The sequence below is a fragment of the Stenella coeruleoalba genome, assembly GCF_951394435.1.
Source record: "Stenella coeruleoalba genome assembly, chromosome: 2".
NCBI lineage: Eukaryota > Metazoa > Chordata > Mammalia > Artiodactyla > Delphinidae > Stenella > Stenella coeruleoalba.
The window spans coordinates 47,455,380-47,475,026 of NC_137147.1; the positions used below are offsets into that span (position 1 = coordinate 47,455,380).

Below are 19,647 nucleotides of genomic sequence, written 5' to 3' on the forward strand. Positions count from 1 at the left end.
TATAAGTAGCCTTATAACTTTTAATGATATGTATCAATATTCTTTTTCCAGTTTTAAAGATAACATCAAAGTTTTCAACTTGGACAAAGGAATAATAACATTTTTAGCAGTAGACCCATTGAGGATGCTTATTGAAGGGAAAGAACTACATTTGTAATAACACCATGTTCCATCCTTGGGTGGCAGTACATAATATGATATTGTCTGAACAAGCACCAGTACAAGCACCACTAGATATTTATTGACTAAATGATTAAAATAAAGGATAAGAGAACTTTATAGAGTAGATCCAACTTTACAAGGAATAAGGATTTATTTTTGTTTATATGCACATATAATATTCAGGTATTAATGTACTTTAGTGTAAACATTGAAAATTTGTTCACGAAGAAATATCAGGGCACATTTCACAAATTTTTATTGGGCACATAATATGTAACAGACATTGTACTAGGCAGCAGGTTTATAGTGGTGAATAAGACAGACTAGACCCTGCCTATATTATCAAACAGATTGCTAACACTAAATCTAAGGTAGTAAGTTATTGCATCTATGAGATATAATCTAGGATCATTTAAAATGTAAGAAAGAATTTTCAGTATTAAAACTTTTGGCAATAAAATATTAAAATACTGCATTTCACAAGTTTAGACATATGGGTAGATAACATCTTAAAGTAGGATATAACCTATATTGATACACAAAGATTCCTTCTTTGATCTAATATTATATTAAAGTTTCCTTTTATTTGAATTTATTCTTTCCTTTCATTAGCTGAGTTGTGTGGTGCTTTGTCATTTGTTTTTTGGTATCTCTTCACCTAATTAGTTACACATTTTGGAGGGCCTTGCATATACAGTTGACTTAAACAACACAAGGATTAGGGATGTTGACCCTCCGTGCAGTAGAAAATCCAAGAATAACAGATTTGGCCCTCTGTATACATGGTTGCGCCATATCTGAGGTTCCATATGCATGGATTCATCCAATCTTGGAATGTGTAGTACTGTAATATTTACTATTGAAAAAAATCCACATATAAGTGGACCTGCACAGTTGAAACCTGTGTTATTCAAGGGTCAACTGTATTAGTATAGAACAAGTAGAAATTTCTCTTTGGGATTCCACTATGGTGTGTTTTCTTGGGCTGAGAAGAAATTATATTTTAAATAAATAAGAAATTATAATATTTAGACAGGATGGGTATGTGAAGCCCTAAATGAATTCCATGTGTTAGTTTATTCACACACATATTTAAGGTGTTTCATGTTCAAGGACCACTCTAGGTGCTGGAAAACCAGTGACAAGGAAAACAGACACAGTCCCTACTCTCAGGGAGCTCTAATTGTATAACAACACAGATGAGTACATAATTACATGATGAGATAGGGAAAAGAGCTTGGTCCTCTAAGAGCATAGGAATCTGATGCAGATCAGGGTGTCAGAGGAGGCTTCCTTGAAGTGGTCACATGTGCAGAGATCGGAAGGGGTGAAAAGACCTGACTGCAGAAACTGGTGGGTGTGGGCTGGTAGCAAAGTAGATTTGAGTTTTGAAAAGATATCTCTAGCTTCAGTGTAGAGACATATCGAATTCAGGGAGATAAATTAGGAGAAATGATAAATGGTGGCAGTGAAGAGAGAGGGACAGATATAAGAGGTATTTAAAATTCAGGTGGTAAAATTGAAGGGCATGCTGATTGATGTGATTAGACCTGTGGAGTTTAGGAATGAGGAAGCGCAAGAGATGATACTTTGTTTTCCGAGTTATACAAAGATGGCAACATTCACCACTATTCAGAGGAAAGAAGCCATATTTGTTTTAGACATCTTGAGTTTGAGGATGTTTCTGTTCAAAGGGAACTAGAGAAGGCAGTAAGAATACATTGGTCTGGAACTTTAAAGGATGAGCCTGGGCCAAAGCTATAAATTTAGGATTCATTAGGTTGTCGATGATTATTGAGATTGTCTAGAAGAGAGGGTAGAAGAAGAAGAGAAAGCAGCTTAAACTGAGCCTTGGGGGAACTCCTGACTCCACTGGCAGAAGAGCCTGCAAGAGGGACCAAAAAGGAGCAGCTAGAGAGTCAGGGGTGGGGATGGGAGCCAATAGAGGAAGGTGGTGCAGAAAATCAAGGGAAGAGAGTGTTTCAGCTGGAGTGTTTCATGCTGCTGAGAAGTTGTAATAAGAATGGGATATAGAGGCGGGGTCAAGATGGTGAGGTGGGAAGATGCAGAGATAGCATCTTCCCACAACTAGGGCGCCTGCTGGCTGCTGATGGGGGACTCTGATCCCCAAGGAGATGGGAGGAACCCCAAAATGAACTGGCAGCTTGCAGGATCCTGGTTCACAAGCCCGGGGTCTGGCCGAAGCTCCTGCAGTGGGAACTCCAAGTCAAAACCACTGGACTAACAGAGAACCTCAGATCCCAGGGAATATTCATCAGAGTGAGGTCTCAAGGAGGTCCCCATCTCAGCACCAATTTATAGTAATGATAATAAAGATGATCCAGAATCTCGGAAATAGAATGGAGGCATGGATTGAGAAAATACAGGAGATGTTCAACAAAGATCTAGAAGAAGTAAAGAACAAACAACAGAGATGAACAACACAATAACGGAAATGAAAAATACACTAGAAGGAATCAATAACAGAATAACGGAGACAGAAGAATGAATAAGTGAGCTGGAAGACAACATGGTGGAAATAACTGCTGAGGAGCAGAAAAAAGAAAATGAAAAGAATTGAAGACAATCTCAGAGACCTCTGGGACAACACGAGATGCACCAACATTCGAATTACTGGGGTCCCAGAAGAAGAGAAAAAGAAAGGGTCTGAGAAAATATTTGAAGAGATTATAGTTGAAAACTTCCCTAACATGGGAAAGGAAATAGTCAATCAAGTCCAGGAAGCACAGAGAGTCCCATACAGGATAAACTCTAGGAAAAACACACCAATACATATATTAAACCAACAAAAATTAAATTCAAAGAAAAAAGTAGCATCAAGGGAAAAACAAAAAATAACATACAAAGGAATCCCCATAAGGTTATCAGCTGATTTTTTCAGCGGAAACTCTGCAGGCCAGAAGGGAATGGCAGGATATACTTAAAGTGATGAAAGAGAAAAACCTACAACCAAGATTACTCTACCTAGCAAGGATCTCATTCAGATTTGATGGAGAAGTCAAAAGCTTTTCAGATAAGCAAAAGCTAAGAGAATTCAGTACCACCAAGCCAGCTTTACAATAAATGCTAAAGAAACTTCTCTAAGTGGGAAACACAAGAGAAGAAAAAGACCCACGAAAACAAACCCGAAACAATTAAGAAAATGGTAATAGGAACATACATTTCGATAGTAGCCTTGAATGTAAATGGATTAACTGCCCCAACCAAACGACACAGACTGGTTGAATGGATACAAAAACAAGACCCATATGTATGCTGTCTACAGGAGACCCACTTCAGACCTAGAGACACATACAGACTGAAAGTGAAGGGATGGAAAAAGATATTCCATGCAAATGGAAATCAAAAGAAAGCTGGAGTAGCAATACTCAGATATAGTAGACTTTAAAATGAAGACTGTTATAAGAGATAAGGAGGGACACTACATAATGATCAAAGGATCAATCCAAGAAGAAGATATAACAATTATAAATATTTATGTACCCAACATAGGAGCACCTCAATACATAAGGAAAATGCTAACAACCATGAAAGGAGAAATTGACAGTAACACAATAATAGTAGGGGATTTTAACACCCTACTTACACCAATGGATAGATCATCCAGACAGAAAATAAATAATGAAACACAAACTTTAAATGACACAATAGACCAGATAGATCTAATTGATACTTATAGAACATTTCACCCAAAAGTGTCAGAATACACTTTCTTCTCAAGTGCACATGGAACGTTCTCCAGGATAGATCACATCTTGGGTCACAAATCAAGCCTTGGAAAATTTAAGAAAATTGAAATTGTATTATGCAGCTTTTCTGACCACAACACTATGAGATTGGAAATCAATTACAGGAAAAAAACCTGTAAAAAACACAAATACATGGAGGCTAAACAGTGCACTACTAAATAACCAAGAAATCACTGAGGAAATCAAAGAAGAAATAAAAAAAAATACATAGAAACAAATGTTGATGAAATCACAATGACCCCAAACCTATGAGATGCAGTAAAAGCAGTTCTAAGAGGGAAGTTTATAGCAATACAGTCTCACCTCAAGACACAAGAAAATTGTCAAATAAACAATCTAACCCTACACTTAAAACAACTAGAGAAAGAAAAACAAAGAAAACCCAAAGTCAGTAGAAGGAAAGAAATCATAAAGATCAGAGCAGAAACAAATGAAATAGAAACAAAGACAACAATAGCAAAGATCAATAAAACTAAAAGGTTGTTCTTTGAAAAGATAACAAAATTGATAAACCCTTAGCCAGACGCATCAAGAAAAAAAGGAAGAGGACTCAAATCAATAAAATTAGAAATGTAAAAGGAAAAATCACAACTGACATTTCAGAAATACAAAGGATTATAAGAAACTACTAAAAACAACTATACGCCAATAAAATGGACAACGACAAAGAAATGGACACATTCTTGGACAAATGGACAGAACTTTCCAAGATGGAACAAGGAAGAATTAAAAGTATAAACAGACCTATCACAAGTAATGAAATTGAAACCAGAATTAAAAATCTTCCAACAGAAGTCCAGGACCAGATGGCTTCACAGGCGAATTCTATCAAACATTTAGAGAAGAGCTAACACTGATCCTTTTCAAACTCTTCCAAAAATTTGCAGAGGAAGAAGCACTCCCAAATTCATTCTACAAAGCACATCACTCTGATACCAAAGCCAGAAAAAGATATCACAAAAAAAGGAAAATTACAGACCAATATCACTGATGAACATAGATGCAAAAATCCTGAACAAAATACTAGCAAACAGAATCCAACAGCACATTAAAAGGATCGTACACCATGATCAAGTGGGATTTATCCCAGGGATGCAAGGATTCTTCAATATATGCAAATCAATCAGTGTGATACACCACGTTAACAAATTCAGGAATAAAAACCATATGATTATCTCAATAGATGCAGGAGAAGCTTTTGACAAAATTCAACATCGATTTATGATAAAACTCTCCAGAAAATGGGCATAGAGGGAACCTATCTCAACATAATAAAGGCCATATATGACAAACCCACAGCAAGCATCATACTCAATGGTAAAAAACTGAAAGCATTTCCACTAAGATCAGGAAGAAGACAAGGATGTCCACTCTTGCCACTATTATTCAACATAGTTTTGGAAGTCCTTGCCACAGCAATCAGAGAAGAAAAAGAAATAAAAGGAATACAAATTGGAAAAGAAGAAGTAAAACTGTCACTGTTTGCCAATGACATGATACTATTCATAGAAGATCCTAAAGATGCCACCAGAAAACTACTAGAACTAATCAATGAACTTGGTAAGGTTGCAGGATACAAAATTAATGCACAGGAATCTCTGGCATTCCTATACACCAACAACGAAAAATCAGAGAAATTAAGGAAACACTCCCATTTACCACTGCAACAAAAAGAATAAAATACCTAGGAGTAGACCTGCCTAAGGAGGCAAAAGACTTGTACTCAGAAAGTATAAAACAATGCTGAAAGAAATCAAAGATGACATAAACAGATGGAGAAATATACCATGTTCTTAGATTAGAAGATTCAATATTGTGAAAATGACTATACTCCTCAAAGCGATCTACAAATTCAATGCAATCCCTATCAAACTACCAATGGGATCCTTCACAGAATTAGAACAAAAAATGTTGCAATTCATATGGAAACACAAAAGATCCCGAATAGCCAAAGCAATCTTGAGAAACAAAAATGGAGTTGGAGGAATCAGGCTCCCTGACTTCAGACTATACCACAAAGCTACAGTAATGAAGACAGTATGGTGCTGGCACAAAAACAGAAATATAGATCAATGATACAGGATAGAATGCCCAGAGATAAACCCAGGCACATACGGGCACTTAATTTACGACAAAGGAGGCAAGAACATACAATGGAGAAAAGACAAACTCTTCAATAAGTGCTGGGAAAACTGGACAGCTACACGTGAAAGAATGAAATTAGAACACTACTTAACACCATACACAAAAATAAACTCCAAATGGATTAAAGACTCAAATGTAAGACCAGACACTATAAAACTCTTAGAGGAAAAACACTCTTTGACATAAGGTCTTTTTTCTCCCACCTCCTAGAGTAACAGAAATAAAAAAAAAAATAAACAAATAGGACTTAATTAAATTTAAAAGCTTTTGCATAGCCAAGGAAACCATAAACAAGACAAAAAAGACCACCTTCAGAATGGGAGAAAATATTTGCAAATGAAACAACAGACAAAGGATCATCTCCAAAATATACAAACAGCTCATGGAGCTCAATATCAAAAAAAAAATCCAGTTAAAAAATGGGCAGAAGACCTAAATTGACATTTCACCAAGGAAGGCATACAGATGGCCAAGAGGCACATGAAAAGATGCTCAACATCACTAATTAGTAGTGAAATGCAAATCAGAACTACAAAGAGGTATCACCTCATGCTGGTCAGAATGGTTATTATCAAAAAATCTAGAAACAATAAATGCTGGAAAGGGCATGGTGAAAAGGGAACCCTTCTGCATTGTTGGTGGGAATGTAAATTAATACAACCACTATGGAAAACAGTATGGAGGTTCCTTAAAAAACTAAACATGGAACTACCATACGACCCAGCAATCCCACTACTGGGCATATACCCTGAGAAAACCATAATTCAAAAAGAGTCATGTACCACAGTGTTCATTGCAGCTCTATTTACAATAGCCAGGCCATGGAAGCAACCTAAGCGTCCATCGACAGATGAATGGATAAAGAAGATGGGACACATATATACAATGGAATATTACTTGGCCATAAAAAGGAACAAAATTGAGTTATTTGTAGTGAGGTGGATGGACCTAGAGTCTGTCATACAGAGTGAAGTAAGAAGGAGAAAAACAAATACCCTATGCTAACACATATATATGGAATCCCCCTCTCCCCCCACCCCAAAATGGTACTGATGAACCTAGTTGCAGGGCAGGAATAAAGAGGTAGACATAGAAAATGGACTTGTGGACATGGAGTGGGAGGGCGAAGCTGGGGCAAAGTGAGAGTAACATCGACATATATACACTACCGGATATAAAATAGTTGGCTGGTGGGAAGCAGCAACATAGCACAGGGAGATCAGCTCGGTGCTTTCCGATGACCTAGAGGGGTGCGAGGGAGGAGATATGGGGACATGTGTATGCATATGGCTGATTGGCTTTGTTGTGCAACAGAAACTGACACTGTAGTGTGAAGCCATTATACTCCAATAAGCATTAAATAAAAGAATGGGATATAAAAAATATTGACAATTCTCAACAAATGAGTTTTCTACATTAACATTTGTAAAATGTGCATTTTCCTTTTATTTAGGCACCTCTACTATGCTGCTTACTAGAGTAAACTGTGCAGATTGGTCTCATGTATGTGCCAAGCAAAATGTTACTGAATTTCCTGTTGTAAAGATGTACAGGGAAGGCGAGAACCCAGTATCTTACGCTGGTATGCTAGGAACTGAAGATCTCCTAAAATTTATCAAGCTGTAAGTATTCAGCTTCACCCTAAGATTTTTAAAATGTTAGGTCTATAAAACTTCTAATTCCCATACTTTTTTGACACACTTTGGATAGGTTAAGAAGGTATGAATTGAGATCACAGGGGAAACACTAATGAGCAGAGCCTATCTACTACATTCCATCACCTTTAGGGAGATAGAAGTTTTGTTTAATGAGGCTGATTTTTTGTTTAGGATAGTATTTAATTGTCTTTACTTTGTCAGATGCTTGTCCTGTGGAATATGCTACGTTCAGTACATTTTACTATTTTTTTACAAGCTGAAAGGTATCTTTAAAAATGAATTTTGAATATAGTTAAATATTCATCCAGCAACAGGATTTCATGCCCAGTGAATATTACGTCTGTCCAAGAAGCAGAAGAATATTTAAGTGGGAAATTACATAAAGACCTGATCTCCTATTCTAGCGTGTCAGTACTGGGGCTGTTTAGTCCAACTATGACAACAGGTAAGTGGAATTGAACATTTAAATTATGTAATATAGAGCTAAAGACTCATTTACTAGGTTTTTTTTTTTGAAAGAATTAATATCTTTCTAAATTATAGAGAATTCAATTAGAGAATTTTAAAAATACAGAGTGGTTGGAAGAAAAAAATAAAAATCTGTATTTAGAGTTGTTGAACTTTAATGTAATTCCTTCACTGTTTTTCTGTGTACTGATATATTGCATATCTATGTACATTTTAGTGTAATTGGGCTAGTACTATGTATTTAGGTTAGTATCTGCTGTTTTTATTTAACATTAAGTGGGTGCCTTTTTTCATGTGATTAATATTCTTCAAAAAATCATAGCTGTATAATATTTGATTGGATGAATATACCATAATTTATTTAACTATTTGCCAACAAATAATATTTTTGTTTCCCTTTTTTCTTTTTGCTATACGTAAAGAATATTTTTATTTATGAGTCTTTGTGTAGATTTTAGGATTCTCTATGTATAGTATCATGTCATCTGCAAACAGTGACAGCTTTACTTCTTTTCCGATTTGGATTCCTTTTATTTCTTTTTCTTCTCTGATTGCTGTGGCTAAAACTTCCAAAACAATGTTGAATAATAGTGGTGAGAGTGGACAACCTTGTCTTGTTCCTGATCTTAGAGGAAATGGTTTCAGTTTTTCACCATTGAGAACGATGTTGGCTGTGGGTTTGTCATATATGGCCTTTATTATGTTGAGGTAAGTTCCCTCTATGCCTACTTTCTGGAGGGTTTTTATCATAAATAGGTGTTGAATTTTCTCGAAAGCTTTTTCTGCATCTATTGAGATGATCATATGGTTTTTATTCTTCAATTTGTTCATATGGTGTATCACATTAATTGATATGCGTATATTGAAGAATCCTTGCATTCCTGGGATTAACCGCACTTGATCATGTTGTATGATCCTTTTAATGTGCTGTTGGATTCTGTTTGCTAGTACTTTGTTGAAGATTTTTTCATCTATGTTCATCAGTGGTATTGGCCTGTAGTTTTCTTTCTTTTTGACGTCTTTTTCTGATTTGGTGGTGATGGTGGCCTCATAGAATGAGTTTGGGAGTGTTCCTCCCTCTGCTATATTTTGGAAGAGTTTGAGAAGGATAGGTGTAGCTGTTCTCTAAATGTTTGATAGAATTCGCCTGTGAAGCCATCTGGTCCTGGGCTTTTGTTTGTTGGAAAATTTTTAATCACAATCTCAGTTTCAGTGCTTGTGATTGGTCTGTTTATATTTTCTATTTCTTACTGGTTTAGTCTTGGAAGGTTGTGCTTTTTCTAAGAATGTGTCCATTTCTTCCAGATTGTCCATTTTATTGACATATAGTAATCTCTCATGATTATTGACATGTAGTAATCTCTCATGATCCTTTGTATTTCTGCAGTGTCAGTTGTTACTTCTCTATTTTCACTTCTAATTCTATTGATTTGAGTCTTCTCCCTTTTTTTCTTCATGCGTCTGGCTAATGGTTATCAATTTTGTTTATCTTCTTAAAGAACTAGCTTTTACTTTTATTGATCTTTGCTATTGTTTCCTTCATTTATTTGTTTATTTCTGATCTGATCTTTATTATTCCTTTCCTTCTGCTAACTTTGAGGTTTTTTTGTTCTTCTTTCTCTGATTGCTTTAGGTATATGTTTAGGTTGTTTATTTGAGTTGTTTATTGAGGTACGACTGTATTGCTTTATACTTCCCTCTTATAGAACTGATTTTGCTGCATCCCATAGGTTTTGGGTCATCGTTTTTTCACTGGCATTTGTTTCTAGGTATTTTTTTATTTCCTCTTTGATTTCTTCAGTAATCTCTTGGTTATTTAGTGTATTGTTTAGCCTCCATGTGTTTGTATTTTTTACAGATTTTTTCCTGTAATTGATATCTAGTCTCATAGCGTTGTGGTTGGAAAAGATACCTGATATGATTTCAGTTTTCTTAAATTTACCAAGGCTTGATTTGCGACGCAAGATATGATCTATCCTGGAGAATGTTCCATGAGCCCTTGAGAAGAAAGTGTATTCTGTTGTTTTTGGATGGAATGTCCTATAAATATCAATTAAGTCCATCTTGTTTAATGTATCACTTAAAGCTTGTGTTTCCTTATTTATTTTCATTTTGGATGATATGTCCATTGGTGAAAGTGGGCTGCTAAAGTCCCCTACTATGATTGTGTTAATGTCGCTTTCCCCTTTTATGGCTGTTAGCATTTGCCTTATGTATTGAGGTGCTCCTATGTTGGGTGCATAAATATTTACAATTGTTATATCTTCTTCTTGGATTGATCCCTTGATCGTTATGTACTGTCCTTCTTTGTTTCTTGTAATAGTCTTTATTTTAAAGTCTATTTTGTCTGATATGAGAATTGCTACTCCAGCTTTCCTTTGGTATCCATTTGCATGGAATATCTTTTTCCATCCCCTCACTTTCAGTCTGTAGGTATCCCTAGGTCTGAAGTGGGTCTCTTGTAGACAGCATATATACGGGTCTTGTTTTTGTATACATTCAGCCCGTCTATGTCTTTTGGTTGGAGCATTCAATCCATTTAAACTTAAGGTAATTATTGATATGTATGTTACTATTCCCGTTTTCTTCATTGTTTTGGGTTTGTTATTGTAGGTGTTTTCCTTCTCTTGTGTTTCCTGCCTAAAGAAGTTCCTTTAGCATTTGTTGTAAAGCTGGTTTGGTGGTGCTGAATTCTCTTAGCTTTTGCTCGTCTGTAAAGTTTTTAATTTCTCTGTCGAATCTGAATGAGATCCTTTCTGGGTAGAGTAATCGTGGTTGTAAGTTTTTCCCTTTCATCACTTTGAATTTGTCCTGCCATTCCCTTCTGGCTTGCAGAGTTTCTACTGAAGGGTCAGCTATTAACCTTATGGGGATTCCCTTGTATGTTAGTTGTTGTTTTTCCCTTGCTGATTTTAATATTTTTTCTTTGTATTTAGTTTTTGATGATTTGATTGATATGTGTCTTGGTGTGTTTCTCCTTGAATTTATCTTGTATGGGACTCTCTGCACTTCCTGGGCTTGACTAACTATTTCCTTTCCCATATTATGGAAGATTTCAAGTATAATGTCTTCAAATATTTTCTCAGTCCCTTTCATTTTCTCTTCTTCTTCTGGCACCCCTATAATTCGAATATTGGTGCATTTAAAATTGTCCCAGAGGTCTCTGAGACTGTCCTCCATTCTTTTCATTCTTTATCGTGCTCTGCAGTAATTATTTCCACTATTTTATCTTTGAGGTCACTTATTTGTTCTTCTGCCTCAGTTATTCTGCTGTTGGTTCCTTCTAGAGAATTTTTAATTTCATTTATTGTGTTGTTCTTCATTGTTTTCTCTTTAGTTCTTCTAGGTCCTTGTTAAATGTTTCTTGTATTTTTTCCATTCTATTTCCAAGACTTTGGATCACCTTTACTATCATTATTCTGCATTCTTTTTCAGGTAGACTGCCTGTTTCCTCTTCATTTGTTTGCCCTGGTGGGTTTTTACCTTGCTCCTTCATCTGCTGTGTGTTTCTCTGTCTTCTCATTTTGTTTAACTTACTGTGTTTGGGGTCTCCTTTTCGCAGGCTGCAGATTTGTAGATCCCGTTGTTTTTGGTGTCTACCCCTAGTGACTAAGGTTGGTTCAGAGGGTTGTGTAGGCTTCCTGGTGGAGGGGACTAGTGCATGTGTTTTGGTGGATGAGGCTGGATCTTGTCTTTCTGGTGCGCAGGACCACGTCCAGTGGTGTGTTTTGGGGTGTCTGTGACTTTATTATGATTTTAGGCAGCCTGTCTGCTAATGGGTGGGATTGTGTTCCTGTCTTGCTAGTTGTTTGGCATAGGGTGTCCAGCACTACAGCTTGCTGGTCGTTGAGTGGAGCTGGGTGTTAGCATTGAGATGGAGATCTCTGGGAGACCTTTTGCCATTTGATATTACGTGTAGCCAGGGGGTCTCTGTTGGAACAGTGGTCTCTTGCCTCTTAGACTTTTCCCCAGACTCCCTTCGGGCTAGCTGTGGTGCACTAGCCCCCTTCAGGCTGTGTTCACGAAGCCAACCCCAGTCCTCCTACTGGGATCTGAACTCTGAAGTCTGAGCCTCTGCTCCTAGCCCCCACCCACCTTGGCTGATGAGCAGACAAGCCTTTCAGGCTGGTGAGTGCTGGTAGGCCCGATCCTCTGTGTGGAAGTCTCTCCGCTTTGCCCTCTGCAGCCATATTGCTGTGCTCTCCTCCATGGCCCTGAAGCTTCCCCCCAGCCCACCACTCATCTCTGCCTGTGAAGGGGCTTCCTAATGTGTGGAAACTTTTCCTCCTTCACAGCTCCCTCCCAGAGGTGCAGGTCCTGTCCCTATTTTTTTGTCTCTGTGTTTTCTTTTTTCTTTTGCCCTGCCCAGGTACATGGGGAGTTTCTTGCCTTTTGGGAAGTCTGAGGTCTTCTACCAGCATTCAGTATATGTTCTGTAGGAGTTGTTCCACATGTAGATGTATTTGTGATGTATTTGTGGGGAGGAAGGTGATCTCCATGTCTTACTCCTCTGCCATCTTGAAGGTCTCTCCCAAAACAATCTTGAGAAATAAAAACGGAGCTGGAGGAATCAGTCTCCCTGACTTCAAACTATACTACAAAGCTACAGTAATCAAGACAGTATGGTACTGGCACAAAAACAGAAATGTAGATCAATGGAACAGGATAGAAAGCCCTGAGATAAACCAATGCACATATGGTCATCTTACCTTTCATAAAGGAGGCAAGAGTGTACAATGGAGAAAAGACAGCCTCTTCAATAAGTAGTGCTGGGAAAACTGGACAGCTACCTGTAAAAAATGACATTAGAACACTCCCTAACACCATACACAAAAATAAACTCAAAATGGATTAAAAACCTAAATGTAAGGCCAGACACTGTAAAACTCTTAGAGGAAAACATAGGCAGAACACTCTATGACATAAATCACAGCAAGATCCTTTTTGACCCATCTCCTAGAGAAATGAAAATAAAAACAAACATAAACATATGGCACCTAATGAAACTTAAAAGCTTCTGCACAGCAAAGGAAACAAAAAAGATGAAAAGACAGCCCTTATAATGGGAGAAAATATTTGCAAATGAAGCAACTGACACAGGATTAATCTCCAAAATATACATGCAACTCATGCAGCTCAATTTCAAAAAAACAACCCAATCCAAAAATGGGCAGTGGACCTAAATAGACATTTCTCCAAAGAAGATATACAGATTGACAATGAACAGGTGAAAAGATGCTCAACATCATTAATCATTAGAGAAATGCAAATCAAAACTACAATGAGGTATCACGTCACACCACTCAGAGTGGACATCATCAAAAAAATCTACAAACAATAAATGCTGGAGAGGGTGTGGAGAAAAGGGAACCCTCTTGAAGTGTTGGTGGGAATATAAATTGATGCAGCCACTATGGAGAACCGTATGGAGGTTCCTTAAAAAACTAAAAATAGAACTACCATATGACCCAGCAATCCCACTACTTGGCGTATACCAAGAAAACCATAATTCAAATAGAGTAATGTACCACAGTGTTCATTGCAGCACTATTTACAATAGCCAGTACGTGGAAGCAACCTAAGTGTCTATTGACAGATGAATGGATAAAGAAGATGGGACACATATATACAATGGAATATTACTCAGCCATAAAAAGAAATGAAATTGAGTTATTTGTAGTGAGGTGGATGGTCCCAGAGTCTGTCATACAGAATGACGTAAGTCAGAAAGAGAGAAGCAAATACTGTATGCTAACACATATATATGGAATCTAAGAAAAAAAATGGTTCTGATGAACCTAGGGGCAGGACAGGAATAAGAACAGAGCTGTAGAGAATGGTCTTGAGGACACGGGGAGGGGGAAGTGTAAACTGGGACAAAGTTAAGAGAGTAGCATTGACTACATACACTACCAATGTAAAATAGATAGCTAGTGGGAAGCAGCTGCATTGCACAGGGAGATCAGCTCAGTGATTTGTGACCACCTAGAAGGGTGGGATAAGGAGGGTGGGAGGGAGATTCAAGAGTGAAGCAATATGGGGATATACATATGCATATAGCTGATTCACTTTGTTATACAGCAGAGACCAATACAACATTGTAAAGCAATTATATTCCAATAAAGATGTTAAAAATTATTTTATTGAAGTATAGTTGATTTACAATGTTGTGTTAATTTTAGCTGTACAGCAAAGTGACTCAGTAATACATATATATTCTTTTTCATATTCTTTTCCATTATGGTTTATCACAGGATATTGAATATAGTTCCCTGTGCGATACACTAGGACCTTATTGTTTATCCATCCTATATATAATAGTTTGTTCCTGTTAATCCCAAACTCCCAATCCTTCCCTCCCACACACTCTTCCCCCACTTGGCAACCACAAGTCTGTTCTCCATGTCTGTGAGTCTGTTTCTGTTTTGTAGATATGTTCATTTTTGTTGTATTTTAGATTCCACATATAAGTGATATCATATGGCATTTGTCTTTCGCCTTCTGACTGACTTTGTTTAGTATGATAATCTCTAGGTCCATCCATGTTGCTACAAATGCATTTTTTCATTCTTTTTTATGGCTGAGTAGTATTCCATTGTGTGTGTGTGTGTGTGTGTGTGTGTGTATCTATCTATCTCACTCCTTCTTCCTCCATTCATCCTTCATAGGACATTTAGGTTGTTTCCATGTCTTGGCTATTGTGAATAGTGCTGCTATGAACATAGGGGTGCTTGTATCTTTTCGAATTATAGTTATGTCTGGGTATATGCCCAGGAATAGGATTGCTGGATCCTATTGCAACTCTATTTTTAGTTTCTTGAGCAACCTCCATACTGTTTTCCATAATGGCTGCACCAATTTACATTCCCACCAACAGGCTAAGAGGGTTCCCTTTTCTCAACACCCTCTCCAACATTTATTATTTTTAGACTTTTTAATGATGGCCATTCTGACTGGTGTGAGGTGGTACCTCACTGTAGTTTTGATTTGCATTTCTCTAATAATTAGCGATGATGAGCATCTTTTCATGTCCCTATTGGCCATCTGTATGTCTTCTTTGGAGAAGTGTCTATTTAGGTCTTCTGCCCATTTTTTGATTGGGTTTTTTGCTTTTTTTGTTATTGAGTTGTGTGCGCTGTTTGTATATTTTTGAAATTAAGCCCTTGTTGGTCACATCATTTGCAAATATTTTCTCCCAGTCTGTAGGTTGTATTTTTTGTTTTGTTTATGGTTTCCTTTGATGTATAGAAGCTTGTGAGTTTGATTAGGTCCCATTTGTTTATCTTTGCTTTCATTTCCATTGCCTTTGGAGACTGAACTAAGGAAATGAATTCATCTTATATTTAATTTCAAATTAATGTTTTTGCTTTCAACTTTGATACAGCACTTACAGCAATTAGTTTTACTTTTTTTTTTTACATAGTATCATTGGCTATAGTGTTATTTTAATATTACAATTTCTCTATTCTTAAACTCCTATTCTTTCTTTCTTTCTTTTTTTTCTGTCCTTCATAGTACTGTGTCTTTCAGTAAGTTTTAAAGAAAGAGTACACAGGGCATTTTTTCTGACCAGTGGTATTACTTAGAATGTTATTATCTTGGCTTTGGAGATGGATGGCCTCTCCAAAACCTGGGTAGCAAAACCCTTAGTGTTTTCCTCATCATGTCGACTGAAAAAAAGTGCATAACATGAGAGTTGTGAGTTAGGCTTTATTTGAGGCAAAATGAGGACTATCACCTGGGAGACAGCATCTCAGATAGCTCTGAGGAACTGCTCCAAAGAGGTAGGGGGTAGTCAGTATATACGTAACTGTGGTGAAGGGGATACATGCAGTCAAGCACATATTTTGGCAGAAGATTGCTGCTAGTCACAAGAAGGTTGTTGCTAGTCACGAGGAGCAGATGTCTCTGTTAATGCTTTTAGTGCTGCTTTTCTAGATATGAGAAGATGCAAGAAACTGGGCCCATAAAATCTCCTGAAAATAGCTGGCTATCTGAAGGCCTGTTCTGCCAGTTTTTCCCAGAGCACAGAGTGCTTCATTACTGATCTCACCCTGAACTCCCTTCAGGGTGTATTGAAGGTTGGTGACTGCAGTGACTAGTGACCTCATCCTTGCAGAGGCAGATGGCAAGTAACAATTTTTAGTTTGCAATCTCATGCTAACTCTTTCCATTTATGTAGCAAACTTCCCTCCTTCTTATTTTTCTTTTATTTAAGATGAATTTCAAATTCTGAATGAAATATCTTAAGGATATTTGTATGGGAAGAAGATCCTCAAAGTCTAGCATTATAATTTTATTTAGTAGATACTATTAGGTACTTATTAAATTTTGCTTTCTACAAATTGCTCTCTAGTAATTTTCCCCTTCTACTTTGTCTTCAGAATTTTTAAAAATAAAAGCCAAAAGAACTCACTAGAAAGAAATAAAAGGAATGTTAATGTGTGCAATGTGGCTTACCATCTTAGAAGGCAAAATCCAGAGGGCATAACTTTTAAATTTGTATTCTCTCTATGAAAAATCATGAAGTAAATGACTCTGTTTTACTCCGTCTTTCCCTTTCTCATGTTTTTGCACCCACAGTTGACTTTGTTTTCTACCTACCTCAAGTGCCTGGTGTCCTGAAGTTCTTGTTTATTATTTACACTGGGCCTCCTTCCAAGAAGAATTAGTCTTCAGAAAATAAAAAGCACAAATACAATAAAATCATTAAAACAAGGATAAGAGTTAAGCAATAAAAGTAGGGGATAATTATGTAGAATACCTAGAAACACTGCAGTTGATCCTAAAATTTAACCCTGAGCAATCTGGTAGCAAATAGAAACAGAAAGATAAAAATTTTGCCAATTTATAATCATTATACAATAAATGGCAAACTAGAAGTTAGGGTGCTGAGTCACCCATAGAGAAACTATTTCTCTGATTGTACATGCTTAGAGGAATTTTTCACGTATGTATATATACGTGTATATTTTATTTAGAGACCAACATAAGGAACAGTGTACTTGATCATATTGCTGTACAAATGATGATAAAATTTACATGTAGTTATCTCTCAAAAGCATAATGTTAAAGTATATAAAGGTGGTCTGGTGTGCCAGAATGATGTAATCTGGATATGATGCTTTTTAATTATTTTACTGGATTGATTGTTTCTAAGCCTTTTAAGTCAGGTACTAGTTCCTCTTCCTTTTTGTTTTTGGTTTTTGCAGACATTCATATGATAGTTGCTGGATTTTCAACACTATTTTGAAAATCATTATTTTCAATTTTCATATAAAACATTATTTTCAACATAATTTTCAACATATAGAATGAGAAAACATATAACAGTAAAAGGTTCTTATAATCCATTAACATTTTTGTGTACATTTGGATTTTATTCATAAATGCTAACTATTAACATTTGCTGATCACTTATTTTATATCAGATATTAATTTGTTGTTCATATAGATTCTAATGGTTTGAAGACTAATGTGAGTTCCATGAGGGGTGAAATGTCTCTTTTATCCACTGGTGTTATCTTTCAGGCCCCTCTACTAGAAAGTTACTACTTTTTGCTTTTTAATTAATAAATATCTTGTAGGGATATAGTTTAAAACTCTGTAAATGTCCTGTTCCTCATTTTACTTTTGCACAGCAGTTTTAAAATTCACTGCCTGCAACAGGTATTACTATGATAGTTGCCAAGTGGGAAATTTCTAACTCCATTATTCCTTCTACCTTTATTAGTTGGCATACTACTCATTTGTTTGTTTATCAGTATGGATGGCTGAGTTGTTATTTTATTCAGTGGATTATAATCAGTTACTATCATTAGATTGCTCAGGTTACCCTAGATAGATTTGGTCAGTGGGAGCCTTTCACTCTATCATGTCCTTTTTTTTTTTTTTTTTCCGTCCTGGGTACCTATGACCTTTTGACATGTCTCCATTATTTTCTGAAAACGTCCTTTTGTCACAAGATGTTCCCAGCCCCATTCCTAGAATCAGCCAGTTCTCCAAGGAGTCCAGTTTCCTTTTAATGGGACACTGAATTTAGAAACCAAGATCTAGGGGTTAGGAATATTTTAGTAATGGCGGTGTTCTTGCCTCTCAACTCTTGTGCTGACAGAGCTAAAATATAGATGTATGTGTATGTGTATAAATATAACTGTGTAATAAAATGTGACAGTAGAAAAAAGCAGTATTGCTAAATTAATATATTTATTTATTTTTAACATCTTTATTGGAGTATAATTGCTTTACAATGGTGTGTTAGTTTCTGCTGTATAACAAAGTGAATCAGCTGTACATATACATATATCCCCATGTCTCTTCCCTTTTGTGTCTCCCTCCCTCCGACCCTTCCTATCCCACCCCTCTGGGTGGTCACAAAGCACCGAGCTGATCTCCCTGTGCTATGCGGCTGCTTCCCACCAGCTATCTGTTGTATATTTGGTAGTGTATATATGTCCATGCCCCTCGCTCACTTGGTCCTAGCTTACCCTTCCCCCTCCCCATGTCCTCAAGTCCATTCTCTAGTAGGTCTGCATCTTTATTCCCATCTTGCCCCTAGGTTCTTCGTGACCACTTTTTTTTTTTTTTTTAGATTCCATATATATGTGTTAGCATATGGTATTTGTTTTTCTCTTTCTGACTTACTTCACTCTGCATGAGAGACTCTAGGTCCATCCACCTCACTACAAATAACTCAATTTCGTTTCTTTTTATGGCTGAGTAATATTCCATTGTATGTATGTGCCATCTGTTGATGGACACTTAGGTTGCTCCCATGTCCTGGCTATTGTAAATAGAGCTGCAATGAAAATTGTGGTACATGACTCTTTTTGATTTATGGTTTTCTCAGGGTATAAACCCAGATGTGGGATTGCTGGGTCGAATGGTAGTTCTATTTTTAGTTTTTTAAGGAACCCTCATACTGTTCTCCATAGAGGCTGTATCAATTTACATTCCCACCAACAGTGCAAGAGGGTTCCCTTTTCTCCACACCCTCTCCAGCACTTATTGTTTCTAGATTTTTTGATGATGGCCATTCTGACTGGTGTGAGATGATATCTCATTGTAGTTTTGATTTGCATTCTCTAATGATTAATGATGTTGAGCATTCTTTCATATGTTTGTTGGCAATCTGTATATTTTCTTTGGAGAAATGTCTATTTAGGTCTTCTGCCCATTTTTGGATTGGGTTGTTTGTTTTTTTTAATATTGAGCTGCATGAGCTGCTTGTAAATTTTGGAGATGAATCCTCTGTCAGTTGCTTCATTTGCAAATGTTTTCTCCCATTCTGAGGGTTTTCTTTTCATCTTGTTTATGGTTTCCTTTGCTGTGCAAAAGCTTTTAATTTTCATTAGGTCCCATTTGTTTATTTTTGTTTTTATTTCCATTTCTCTAGGAGGTGGGTCAAAAAAGATCTTGCTGTGATTTATGTCACAGAGTGTTCT

General features: G+C 36.7%; 1 protein-coding gene across 4 annotated transcripts in view; it reads left to right on the plus strand.

The window, feature by feature from the left end:
• TXNDC16 (thioredoxin domain containing 16) overlaps positions 1–19,647 on the plus strand; it is a 111,917-nt gene that overhangs the window by 70,013 nt on the left and 22,257 nt on the right. For all 4 annotated transcript variants that reach the window (XM_079913220.1, XM_079913223.1, XM_079913221.1 and 1 more), the window contains 2 exons: positions 7,531–7,699; positions 8,044–8,180. In XM_079913220.1, coding sequence (XP_079769346.1) covers positions 7,531–7,699; positions 8,044–8,180 — 306 coding nt within the window. The remainder of the gene's footprint in view (positions 1–7,530; positions 7,700–8,043; positions 8,181–19,647) is intronic.